The following is a 12300-nucleotide window of genomic DNA, read 5'->3' as shown; positions in this document are numbered from 1 at the left end:
GATGATATGATGGCCTTATATACAGAAGCATATAAGAAAGGAAAGAAAATAGGCTCAGGATTTTATTTTATTTTATTTATTTTTTTATACATTGAAAACTGAGTAGGCTTACTGAAATGCTATAGATAGAATACAATGGAAAAGTGATCTCATTCTTGCAGGCAATTATTCAAGGCACTCCACTGAAACAATTTGATTAGAACTCTGAATCTTTAATACTTCAAACATTCAAAATTCAACTGTCAAGCCAAGAGAGAAGAAAGTGTAAGAATTCATTTTGAGTGAAGCGACGAAAATCCTGTAAATTTAAAACCATCTTAATTATTAGAAATTTCGAGTTCATTTCATACTTTTATATACCACTTTATACATAGGTTTACAACAAACAGGAAACGAAATTGAGTAAGAAAAATTGGAAAATCAAATGTAAAATTGCTTAGCATTTGATCTTCTCTTCGGTGGCAATGGAGTTCTTGCAGTGAGCAATTGCTGCTTGAATTGCAGCCTGCAATTCCTCCATGGTACTATCACTAGTTGGAGAAGGAAGGGTTGCAGTTGCCACAAGAAGGCCACTGTTTGTTGGAGAGGTTCTCATGGAAGCAGGTGCTGAGAATTCTCCTCTCCTTCCTCGCAACTCCTGCTTATTTCTCAAGTTTAAATTGCCTGGAAACGAATAGGGATTCTTGTGTATATGGAGATTCTCCTTCTTTCCTTTGAAGGACAATAATGGCCTAACCATTCTCACGTACCTCTTTAGTATATGACTTACTTCGAATCTCAGCCTTTTCTTTTGCTTCTCCTTGTCTTCTGTTTCTCTAACTTCACACCCTTTTCGCCATCCGAATAAAGAGAAAGGCTTAGGCTTGCTTCTAGCTTTTGTCTCGCCATTGCTGCTTTGATGTTGATTTGTTTTATTGCTGCTGCTGTTAATGTTGTTCTTGTTGTTGCTGCTATTTCCGGGCTTGCTGCTGTTGTTGTTGTTACTCTTGTTGGATTTTTTATCAGATAATAATTCTCTGATGGGGAGGGTAAAGCTGTCCAAAGAATTGGTGGATGAGCGAGGAGAGGCAGGAAGGTGAGAGAGGAGATGGAGGGGAAGCAAGTGGCCATGGAAGAAAATGTCATCTGCCGGAGACAAATCAATAGCAAATGAAGGAGGAGGAGTTTTGGCCTTATCAGGGACTGTTGTTGAGGAAGAATGGAGAGAGATTGTGAAGGAGAATTCATGAGAAGGAGAGGAAGATGCTGAAGGTGGTGAGGCAGGGGATGTAGTGGGTACCTGTTGATTTGCTGCCGATAGGTCTTCTTTTCCTTCTTGTTTTAACTTGCCATCTTCATGCTTATCCACAAATTTTTCTCTAGTATTTCTATGCTGTATGGTCGCCATAATTCACAAAACTATGCAAGAAAAACTAATGATAAGATCTGATTCTGTATCTGCAACTTTCTTGAATTTTTGGGTCTAACCCTTATTTCCAAACCTTAGGAATTTTTGGGGGGGTGGGGTGAGATAAGGCCTAAAGGAATCAAGAAGTAGTGGAGAAAGAAAGAAAAGTTGGACACTGAGAGAGAGAGAAAAAGAGAGTTTCTTGTCAATCAGCAGTTGGGTTTAAAATGTCTTTTGTGCAAAAATTGCAATCCATAACTTGGGTTATCTTTTTGCATTGCAAAATTGGTATAGAGAAAAAAAAAAAAAAATCAAGGGTGTGGTGGCCAAAGGCCATGGCACTAAAAGATGAGATGATGATATAAATATTTAGCATTTTGTGGTGAAGGCTTGGTTGGTTCTTGTCAAATCAACGGCTTCTGCAAATGCTGATTTTGGGAATGTAGATCACAAGGGTCCAAATTTGCCCACAAAGGGTATATGAGATTGGCAAGAATACATAGATTTGTGTATGTGTCTAAATATTCTAAGTTATTCTTTTTAAGACAAGTAATATATTGTTCTTGTACAAACCAAAAACTGTGCAGCCACTTCAAGAGGAATCTTTGAATATATGTAAGTAACTAAACACATTAATGCCTATCTGTCCCTGCTTCTATGTTCGTTCCCATGTTATCTTTTGCACACAGATGAAGCTATATCGGGGATGGTGTTTTTGGGTTTGAATAGTGTAGGTCTCATTGTCATTGTTGTATAGAGAAACACTTTTTTTTTTTTAAATATATTAATCAGAGTATATTAAAAAATAATTTAAAATTAAATTTAATAAATTTTAATTATAAAAATAATTATTGTATTTAATAAAATATGATATTCCCAATTTTTTCAAATAACTTATAAAAGATGAAAAATAAAAGGGGGACAGAGGAAGTACAACATTAAATGTTGGTATCTACTAGCTGATGTAATTAATCATTAGTACGTACTAATTGATGATTTAAATTAATGCAATTACAAGTTAAAAAATTAAGATGAGATGAGGCTGTGCCTTTAAGCATATGATTCACAGTTTCTGAAACAGAGCCAACAAGAATGATTTTGGACCCAATCAAATGTTGGGAATTAGTGAAAAACAGAGTAAAGAAGAGCAAGTTTCATAGAAATTGAAGCAGAGATGAAATGAAAGCATAGAAATTTAGAGAGATGTGAGGGTGGTAAAATGGTAGGGATAAAAGCAAAGCTTTCATAGTTAGGTTGAGAAATTTTAATATAAGTGAATAAAAAAATAAAAAAATTAAAAATTAAGATTATTAAAAATATAATTAAATAATTATAATTTTATTAAATTAAATTTTATATATATTTACATTATTCTACATTAAATCACGGCTATAATTTTACAATTTGTTGAGATGATGGACCCCAACACACGTGTTGAAAGTGGTCCAATTTGCAGTAGGGGAATTTGTTTGGTTTCGTTGAGGTCAACATCTCAATCATGATGGCATTATTTAGGTAGACTGACTCATCTTCACCACTAAACCGCTGGAAAAATCATATTTTATGACATATTTTTCTTAAAGAAAATAAGGCAAAGAAATATATTCTTACATATTAAAGTAGTTTGATTGATTTTTTATTTATAAAATATTAAAAATAAAAGATTTTGTGTTTGAGTTTATTTATTTATTTATTTATTATAAGATAATTTATTTTTTTATGAGGAAGGAAAATGATAATTATATGGATGACAATAGTTAGGGCAATTGCAAAAATTGTCATATTTAATTAGAATTTAATTAATATTTTTAAAATTTAAATTTATTTTAAACTCTATTATTAAAATTTATTCTCAAATTTTAAATTTAATTATTATTATTCAGAAAATATCAAAATTTATTTAATTTCATATATTTTAATTAAAAATCTACATAAAGAATTATTTATTTATAATTTATATTTTAAAATTTTAATAATTTCATAAAATATTTTTAAAATTTGAATTCATTTTAAACTCTAATATCAAAATTTATTCTCAAATTTCAAATTTAATTATTATTATTCAGAAAAAAAAATTCATTTAATTTTATATATTTTAATTAAAAATCTACATAAAGAATTATTTATTTATAATTTATATTTTAAAATTTTAATAATTTCATAAAATATTTCAATTTTATTTTATATCAAATAAAAATATATAAAAATTTATAAATATTATTATAAAAAAAATACATATTTTATATTTAATTAAATATTTATATAAATAAATTCATACAACGGATACTCGATATATAAAACTCAAACTCTTATTAAATTTTAAACTCAATTTTATTCTAAATCTAATTATATACTATTTAAATTTATATTTGATCGTATTAAATAGCGGCTAAAATTCAATCATTGCCGTTCTTAACTAACCCTTATCATGTAGTTCATCAGTCATTACTCATACGAGCATAAAACAAAAATTTCGCACTCATCCTCCACAAGATCCTTCGGTGGGAAAACTCTCCCTTTTCTGCTTTTGCCTCTGTCCACTCATCAATATCTTATTCCTTCTTCACTACACTGCAATTCTGCAATTCCAGTCATAGGAAGAAAAAGAAAAATAAAGTATCAAACAAGCGGCCAATCTCTCTCAAACCATGCACACACACACGTGATTAGTTTCTTGTTCAATGTAACACAATGGATCTTTATCTTCTATTTTATTTTTTAATTAATTTTTTTTGGTATTTTTCTGCCTACCCATGTCCAAAATCACTGCTTTTCCCCCCTCTGTGGACCCACAAAGACCAGAAGAGCAATCCTGACAGAAAGCTTGTTGCTTTGATAATGGCTTGGAAAAATCAAACACTCCCCCTTTCCACCACTTGGCCAAACTTCTCGTCTACAGCTGCAGGCCAATGAGAAATTTGTTACACAGACTTGGTAACAATGATTCGTCTATCTACGGTAACAGGTCAAGTTTTTGTTGGATCTTGAGGTGAGATTATGTTGGGATGCTTTCATCTCACCAAGAAGGCAGATGAAACAAAGAGAAGCATACACAGAGGTCACAATTGATAACCTGGAAGTCGAGTGTGATTTCATTCCCTCCAAATGCTTCCTGCCAAACCAGCTTCCACATGTCGTCCACCGAAACATGGTCCCAATCATGTGAATTTGATGCCACAAAAACCATAGCCGCGTTCTAAGATGCTATCCATCAGACCAAGCAAAGCCTGGCCGCCGGTCTGGTTTGAGCCGGTTCTGATTTGAATAAGGGGAGACCGAAACCGAGACCGGACCAGCTAAGATCGGTTCTTAATGGTTCTAGTCCTCAGAGTTCCGGTTCAGTCAAAGCTAACAGCAGTTCTGATGTTATAAGTTTGAATTATGTTGGATTCCCATTTTGAACCGGTCAAAAATGATCTTCTTAAAAAATATATAAAATTATATTTTTAAATTAAAATTATTATATACTTTTTTAATTATAAAGAAATATAAGTAGTAAATTTCTAAACTTATAAGTGAAATTTCACATTGTGAGATATTATTTAAAAATTTTTAAGCCTATCGAAAACTTGAATCTGAATGTGTAAATTTATTATATAGTATGCATATGTTGAATTCCACTTGGACATGATAGAAAAATGAAAAAATCTCACTCTCTCTCTCTCTCTCTCTATATATATATATATATATATATTAAATTTTTAATTAAAATTATTAATTTATTAAAATAATTATAATAAAATCACCTATAATATTTGAATCTGAATTTATATATTAAAGATAATTATGATATTATCAACAACTGTAAGTATAAATTGGAAGATATTGAAAGTAAAATTATATTTTTAATTATAAAAAAATGGGTCATAAGTTTAAATGGATAAAAACAATAAAATTAATTAAATAAATGGATTATTACTCGATTATAGATCTGTTTATGATCCGAAAATATTTTTACTAAATTTAAATCTGTCAAACTACGTCTCATGCAATCCAATTATGTCAAAAGTTGTAACCCTAACACTATATTTATGAGGAAATTTTTGAGATAAGGTATGAATTTTTAAAGTATTTAATTTGTTTAGGGAAAGATTTTTCAAAGGATGTAAAGTTTTTGAAAGTTTTAAAACCTCCAGTTGAAAAGGTGTGTCACTTTATTTTACTTCAAAAAACCTCCATCCAAACACAGTGTATGGTAAATGATTAACTGAATAAAACAACGAAACTTCACGTATGGCACCAAAGGGAAGGAGACACTAATGAATAAAGCCAACGTTTCCATTTCCCAAGTTCACATTTCTGCTACACTATATAAAGATTCAATATAATACTACATGAACAAATTCATACAGCAGGCTCATAACACAAGTTTTGCCTCATTTTGAATGAAATGCTATATTGAGTCAAACTCCCTATATAACAATATTACACTTGAAGGCCGTTATCATTTGATGTTAGCTCTACGAATTGGACAAGAATTGATAATTGATTCTGATGGGAAAACAAATAACCTCTGACGTGTCACTGTGCACTAGCAAGCTTCATCAAAGTCTTCCAAGTGGCCAGCCACAACTTGTTATTACTCCTTAAGTCAGAAACAGATTTATCAAATTGCATATAGCTCTAACTTTGATCTTCTGACTTGTTGCAAGGAAGCAATTGCGCGAGATCCAAATGCAAGCTTAAACACAAATTGCTCTGAACTCCCCAAGAGAATTGAATGGGGCAACAGTGTGGAAATGTTCCATCTTCCCATTAATGTTAAACTTTCAAACAATTGTTAGTGCTTGAGAAACACAAAAGTGAGGATGGCAAGCTAGTCACTTTCACTACTGTGTCTATCTGTAAAAATATATGAGAACAATTTTAAGAATCTTTATCAACATTGTAGTTCTAAAGCAATGCACAGGGAGAAAGAGACAATTAGAGAGCTGCTGTACCTCCTGATGGTCTTTTCCCTTCCATGGCTTCTTTCTTCTCTTGGCAACTTAGGCAAAGGAAGGGACCATCCCAGGGACGCTGCTTTCTTGAATTACTTGAGCCAGCATGTATCGAAATACCCTCTTCAGGTTTTATCTCTACTTGACAGACTGCGCACATGAACAACTTAAACAAGTTGCAAAGTGGATACTTTGTATCTAATCTGCATCCAACACAAACATGCCTCATGTCAAAAGACTAGAAACTAATATAATCATCCGAAATGGGCAGATCACAGGTGTGAACGCATAACAGGCAAGAGCTATACATACATTCATACAAAATGAATCCAGGCATTCATTTGCGACAAGCTCAATCTGAGAATCAACATATAATTTTAGCTAATACTTAATATCTTCACAACACAAACCTGTCAGAAAGCATGGCTGATCCTTCCTCATATAATTCCTCTACCACATCTGGCTCAAGATATTCTTTATCAACTTGAGAGGATGATTCAGAGGATTTTCTGCGAAACATGGACTTGAGCACTCCCTTTACCTGCTTCTTTGGTGCTGGCAAAGGAGCAGCCAGCTTCTCTGGTTGTGATATATCAATCACAATGCAGGTTGTATCATCTCTAAGTCCCTTCGCGTGCACGGCTTCCTGCAAAAAGAACTCAGTTAAACACAAGCTACAGGAAAAATAAATAAATATGAAATTGCCAAAGCCAACATGTCAGATGTCATTGCAGTGCATGATGGTACGTGGATACTGATTGCAGTTCCATCAGTTTCCAAAATTTACAGACAGAAAAATATTTTATTGAAAAATGCTAGTAAGAACATACTTTCACAATTTGTGCAGCAGCGGCTTCTGCAGGCATCCCACGACAACAATCAAGAGCCTCTTCGGCAGAAAAAGCATCCCAAACACCATCACTTGAGATAATAAGCCTACCGCCCCCTGAAGATAACTGCAAATTATGAAGATTAATGAGAAGAAGACACAAGGACAGCAGATAGTATGGAAACAAGACTAGTGCCACTTGTATACTATGTTACTCGGACTCGAGTATGGGTGTCGGAAATGGGTACATATCCTTGTATCAGACTTGTGAACTTTCTAAATAGAAATTACAGGGATACGGATCTAAATTTAGACATGGTTGCTCGAATACGTTATGTAGGCCAAAAGGTTTGAAGTAATCTATCCAAAAGGGGTCAGCCAGCCACAATTAAAATTGTGATATGCAACCATTGGATTCTCGAAATATTCAACATTTTTTTTAACTTATTTTGTACCTATCCTTTAATTCAAAGTTGCATTCTCTTTTAACTTGTCATTTAATTAAATACGCTTTTCATCTCAAGAGATCTTTGTCACTCAAGTGTCTGACAACATATGTTGGACACATATTCCATGTCATTTCCCGTGTCATGTCATGTTGACACTGGTATGGCAGGGCAAAATGTAGAGTTGGACTATCAGGGCTTGTATAATGTACATGTGACAGAAGAAAAAAAAACAAACCTTAACTTGCTTCACATAAGGAACAGGGACAATGAATTCACCTACATCCACATCGCCAATAGATCGTGAAAGGCACAAGCCACCAGGCCAACATCTCAAAGGGCCAATCTACAAGAGAATTGCTACATAATGAGACCTCCTACTTCAATCTATAAAATATAAATCAAATAAAATTTTAATTGAATGTAGCCAGGTTTCCAAATACAACTTCATTTCCATTGTCAGATTGATAGCATTAAATTCAAAATGATCTCAAACAATATTCATTGCACAGACTTATACTTATTCTATTTGCAATATTGTGAAAAATCACAAGTCATCCTACAACGCACGCAGATTCTTATTCAGCTAACTGACATTATATTTTCAAGTCATATGGCTATACTAAGCTACTGAGATAAGCTTCCAAGATATCACCGTCACTGAAAGTAGTCAGTTACACCATGTAAAGAAAGGGGAATAAAAGCTAAAAGAAAATTTTATGCATAAAGAAATTTGAGAATGACAAATGGCATAGTTGGAATGAGGAGAAAAGATACCTCTGCACCACCACCAGTATTAAGTCGTCCCACCTCACCTCCACTAGCAGTAATACGCTCCCTCCTAGTAAAATACGAAAAGTGAAGCTTTAGTAAGACAGGCAACAGCAAAAGGAGTCCAAAAACAGATCATATCACTTACTCTTCCACGTTGCATTCAAGCCTATGATCTGCTGACAAGTAATAGATATCTCCTTCAGCAGATTCAAGAATGCAGCGAGAATCTCCAACAGATGCAACAGTGATGACCCATCCTTCAATTATCACAAAGGTGACGGTTGTCCCTGATGTTTGTGCTGAAAAGATGAAAATGACAAAAGTATAAGCATCATGTGTATAAACTCCATATGCCCAAGTAAAAGGACGTTCTAGTGGAGGCACAAATTCATAAAGAGATAAACATATATGATCACCCAGCAAACGCAATGCAATTAAAACCTCATAAAACACAAAAATCACATGCTCCCAGAAGCATAGATTAAATCTACAGGCAATATTGTATGCCCAATTTAAAAGTGCACAAGCATTGGTTCATTTGGTAAAATACTAGGCTGTTTTAAGATTATGGACAATATTCAGGTTTGTCATAGAAGGTCAACCAAGTCTAAGACTGGAAAACAACAACAACCAAAAAACAAAAAAAAAGAGGAAGAATGTGCATGAATTCCATAGATAAAGTGATTACACATATCTAGAAATTTGTATCATAAAAGAGGCATTTTCATTGAACACCAGCCATTCTATTGTATCAATCAAATGTTCACTAGATTCCTCAGTTCATGCTTAATGAACAGTAGCACACTCATTTCTGTCGAATAATTAACCAATAATCTACTACCTGCAGATCCAAATGCATTGAAAACAAAATTTTATCATGAATAGATGTATATTAGTTCTTTTCCCCTTATCAAAAATCACTTCTTTCATAATTTTGGAAACAAACTGCATTGATTAGATTTTTGGAAATCTGGATATTTCTACAATGTAGAATTTGGATGAGGGGAAATTAAAATTGAGGGTTAAAATTCTTCAATGAGGTTAGACTCATGAATTGAGATTACAAAAAAAAAAGTTTGATAATGAATTTAAATACATATGAATAATGTGCAACTTCAATTAGACTCAATATAATTTGGTAAAAGAATTTATTTTACTCATACCGTATAGGGCTTTAACACTCATTTAGAAAGCATGTGAATAAAGAATTCATCTCACTTGCAAATAAATTTTTTAGTAGAATACGTTTGCAATTAAATTCTTATGTTTAATATATTATATATTAATACCTAGCATTCAATGTAATTCAAATGAAGATTGTGTAATTAGTAACAAAAAAAAATGAATTAATTCAATATGCCTTTATTTTCTAAAATGTCTTACAAGCATTAATAGAAAGAGAGAGTGAAGGGGAGAGGAGAGAGATTAGGTTGTTTTGATTGAAAAAGAAGGGCATAAGTCCACTTAATTATATAGTTTAAGCAGCATAGAACTCGTTTGCAAATTCTATCAAAATTTATATAATTTGCTAAAAACATCTTGAATCCCACGAAATTTTAACTATGGAATTTCAAAACAATTCCTTTTGGGTTTCAAAAATGATAGTTACAGAATTGCAAATAAATTCCAAAAATTTTGCATAATTCTTTTGTTACAAAAAGGAGGTTAATCTTTGTTAATACAATTTGAATGAAAACTAAAAATCAAATCTTTGGATGTCAAGTTCTCTATCCAAATGTAATCTAAATGATTTTGCATGCAATTTTACTTATGTTGATTCTTACAAACCAAATAAAAAGAGTGAAATTAATTTCCAAAATTAACATGAAGCAAAATTTCCAAAATTAATTTCTAGATTTCAGTATTGACTTGACTTGTGTCTACCTTTTGCTGCAGTAACAATAGTAGGGCAAAACTCAAAAGTTGTTGTTGACGGAATATGTTGACCAAAGAGAAGCTTTGCTAAATCTACCCAATATCATTTGAGCAATGTTTTGGATCTTTTACATCATATTTACAAAAATATTACTCGGATTTGATCAAGTGGTAAGAACACAACAAGATACATGATTGTCAGAACAGATTGTAGATACCTTTTGATTGAAACTCTTTATCTGTTTTCACAAAGCCAGCAACCAAAGCCCTTGGCAATGCTGCTACCCATTCATCTCTGTTAAGATCAGGTGGAATGGCATTTATGACATTATTTAGAAGATTCTCTTTTGTGTATATTGCAGCTGCAGACCCGTTGTGTCCATCAAATAACTGCAAAAAAATAGTTTCTTATGACCAAGTTACCAAAGTTGGAAATTATTATATTTCATCAGTACATGCAGTGGATTTTTATTTTTGGAACTCCCCTAAATTGTGGAAGCAATAGAGGGCAATTTAGCCTGCTAATAAATAGCAAACCACGGTTTTACATGTTATAAAGATGCATAGACTGATGCAAAAACTAAGCGAAATCTAAATCACAATCCACAGACATCACATCAGAGATTTTTTTTTTTTTTTTTTTTAAAAAGAGCATAAAACACCGAGATTTACCCCAAAAACGGAATATGTGCTTCCGTCGCCAACCCTTTGGCATTCGGTCTTGAGCAACGTGAAGTCCTCCCCTTTCTTACTCTGACTAGCCTGCCCATGCGAAATCTCAGGTTTCTCTATCCTCTCATTTGCCAATTCACGCTTTAGCAGAACTGAAAGCGGTACCGTTTGATGCTCCCTCGCATTCATCATCATTCGCCACTCAAAAATCCCAAACACAGACAGCTTAAGTACCTCCTAAAATAGTTCCTACCAGCACCTCTAATTCTTCAAAATATTAAGATTGCATATAACTCTGTGACAGAATAACAACATAAAATTAACACACAGACTCTTAGCTCGAACGAAAGCAAAATAATCAAATACTAGGCAATTGGTTCAACGACAAAATCAAGATCTTAATAGAAACTAAATTACACCCAAAAATGTTACAATCAAATTTCAGCATCTGAAATTAGAAAAGCTAATCCATCGCAAATTGATCGGGGAAAAAAAAAGAAGCTATCAAGCTCTATATAAACCAGAACAAAGAATTTCAGATCAATGTAGAAAATATATAACCCAAAAAATCCAGGAAATTACCGCAAGGAGACAAATCTCGACGAATAGATTGTCAAAATCGAGACAATGCGAACAACAAAAGGGATAAACAAACAAAGACAAAAGAAAAAGAGAAGATAAGAGAGAGGATTACAATGACAGAAAACAGAGAATTCATCCGCAGCGATGGAGATTACAGGCAGATAAGAAGAGAATGAGAAACTGGCTGTTGTCCCTGCAATCGAGAAACGCGGATCCCAGCGTACTGCAAAAATTCCATTGATGAAACTAACACAATGAGAGAGAGACAGAAAGTGGTTCCATTAAAAATATAACGCAAATGGAGCTCTCCTTCTCTTTTTTTTTTTTTTTTTTTTCTCTCTCTCTCAAAAAGTTAACGTGGCAATACTCACCGTTCTGTGAATTCGGCGCCCAAGAGCCGATTTCTGGAGCCGCTGTAAAAGCTAATATTATCTCCAGTCTCCACCGTTGGATCAAGGTGAATCAGGCGCCACAGACGTTTCATTCAGGTGGTGTCGATAACAGGATAATCTACATCAAATATTAATCAATAAAAATTCAATAATTTTTTTAATTTAATAAAAATACAATAAATCAAATAACAATCAAACAATAATATATAATTTAAAATAAATAAATAAATAAATAAATTTTTTTCTATGAAAAGTATAATTTTTTTTTCAAAGACAAACTCTTAATTTACGGATAAAATATACTTTTTAATAAAATTATAATAAATTTATAAAAATATATTAACTAATATAAACTAAATACACACGCACATTATTATTATTATTATTATTATTGATGTGGGAG

General features: G+C 32.7%; 2 protein-coding genes across 3 annotated transcripts; both read right to left on the bottom strand.

Annotated features, from left to right (window-relative positions):
* Positions 1-321: 321 nt before the first annotated feature.
* LOC110654685 (BRI1 kinase inhibitor 1-like) lies at positions 322-1680 on the bottom strand. The gene has a single exon (XM_021810761.2). The coding sequence runs from the start codon at positions 1385-1387 to the stop codon at positions 437-439; it is 951 nt and encodes a 316-aa protein (XP_021666453.1). The 5' UTR covers positions 1388-1680; the 3' UTR covers positions 322-436.
* A 3967-nt stretch (positions 1681-5647) lies between these two features.
* LOC110654686 (probable protein phosphatase 2C 12) lies at positions 5648-11816 on the bottom strand. Of its 2 annotated transcripts, none has more exons than XM_021810763.2 (10): positions 11618-11816; positions 10924-11218; positions 10470-10641; positions 8522-8675; positions 8380-8443; positions 7841-7948; positions 7158-7283; positions 6738-6973; positions 6328-6530; positions 5648-6229 (listed from the first exon to the last, which is right to left on the bottom strand). In XM_021810763.2, the coding sequence occupies exons 2-10, from the start codon at positions 11116-11118 to the stop codon at positions 6204-6206; spliced, it is 1284 nt and encodes a 427-aa protein (XP_021666455.2). In that variant the 5' UTR covers positions 11119-11218; positions 11618-11816; the 3' UTR covers positions 5648-6203. The 2 variants fall into 2 exon arrangements, with proteins under 2 accessions (XP_021666455.2, XP_021666457.2); XM_021810765.2 differs by having other exon boundaries at positions 11506-11807.
* Between the last annotated feature and the right edge of the window lie 484 nt (positions 11817-12300).

The sequence above is a fragment of the Hevea brasiliensis genome, chromosome 2 (assembly GCF_030052815.1).
Source record: "Hevea brasiliensis isolate MT/VB/25A 57/8 chromosome 2, ASM3005281v1, whole genome shotgun sequence".
Lineage (NCBI taxonomy): Eukaryota > Viridiplantae > Streptophyta > Magnoliopsida > Malpighiales > Euphorbiaceae > Hevea > Hevea brasiliensis.
This window is presented reverse-complemented; position numbering and strand designations above follow the sequence as displayed.

Bases quoted from the DNA above. Each gene is read 5' to 3' on its own strand.
- LOC110654685 (XM_021810761.2), bottom strand. From the start codon at position 1,387: ATGGCGACCATACAGCATAGAAATACTAGAGAAAAATTTGTGGATAAG.
- LOC110654686 (XM_021810763.2), bottom strand. From the start codon at position 11,118: ATGATGATGAATGCGAGGGAGCATCAAACGGTACCGCTTTCAGTTCTG. The intron at 8,444-8,521 runs GTAAGTGATATG...GTATTTTACTAG, and splicing joins CTTGAATGCAACGTGGAAGA to GAGGGAGCGTATTACTGCTA. The intron at 6,974-7,157 runs GTATGTTCTTAC...TTCTTTTTGCAG, and splicing joins CTGCTGCACAAATTGTGAAA to GAAGCCGTGCACGCGAAGGG.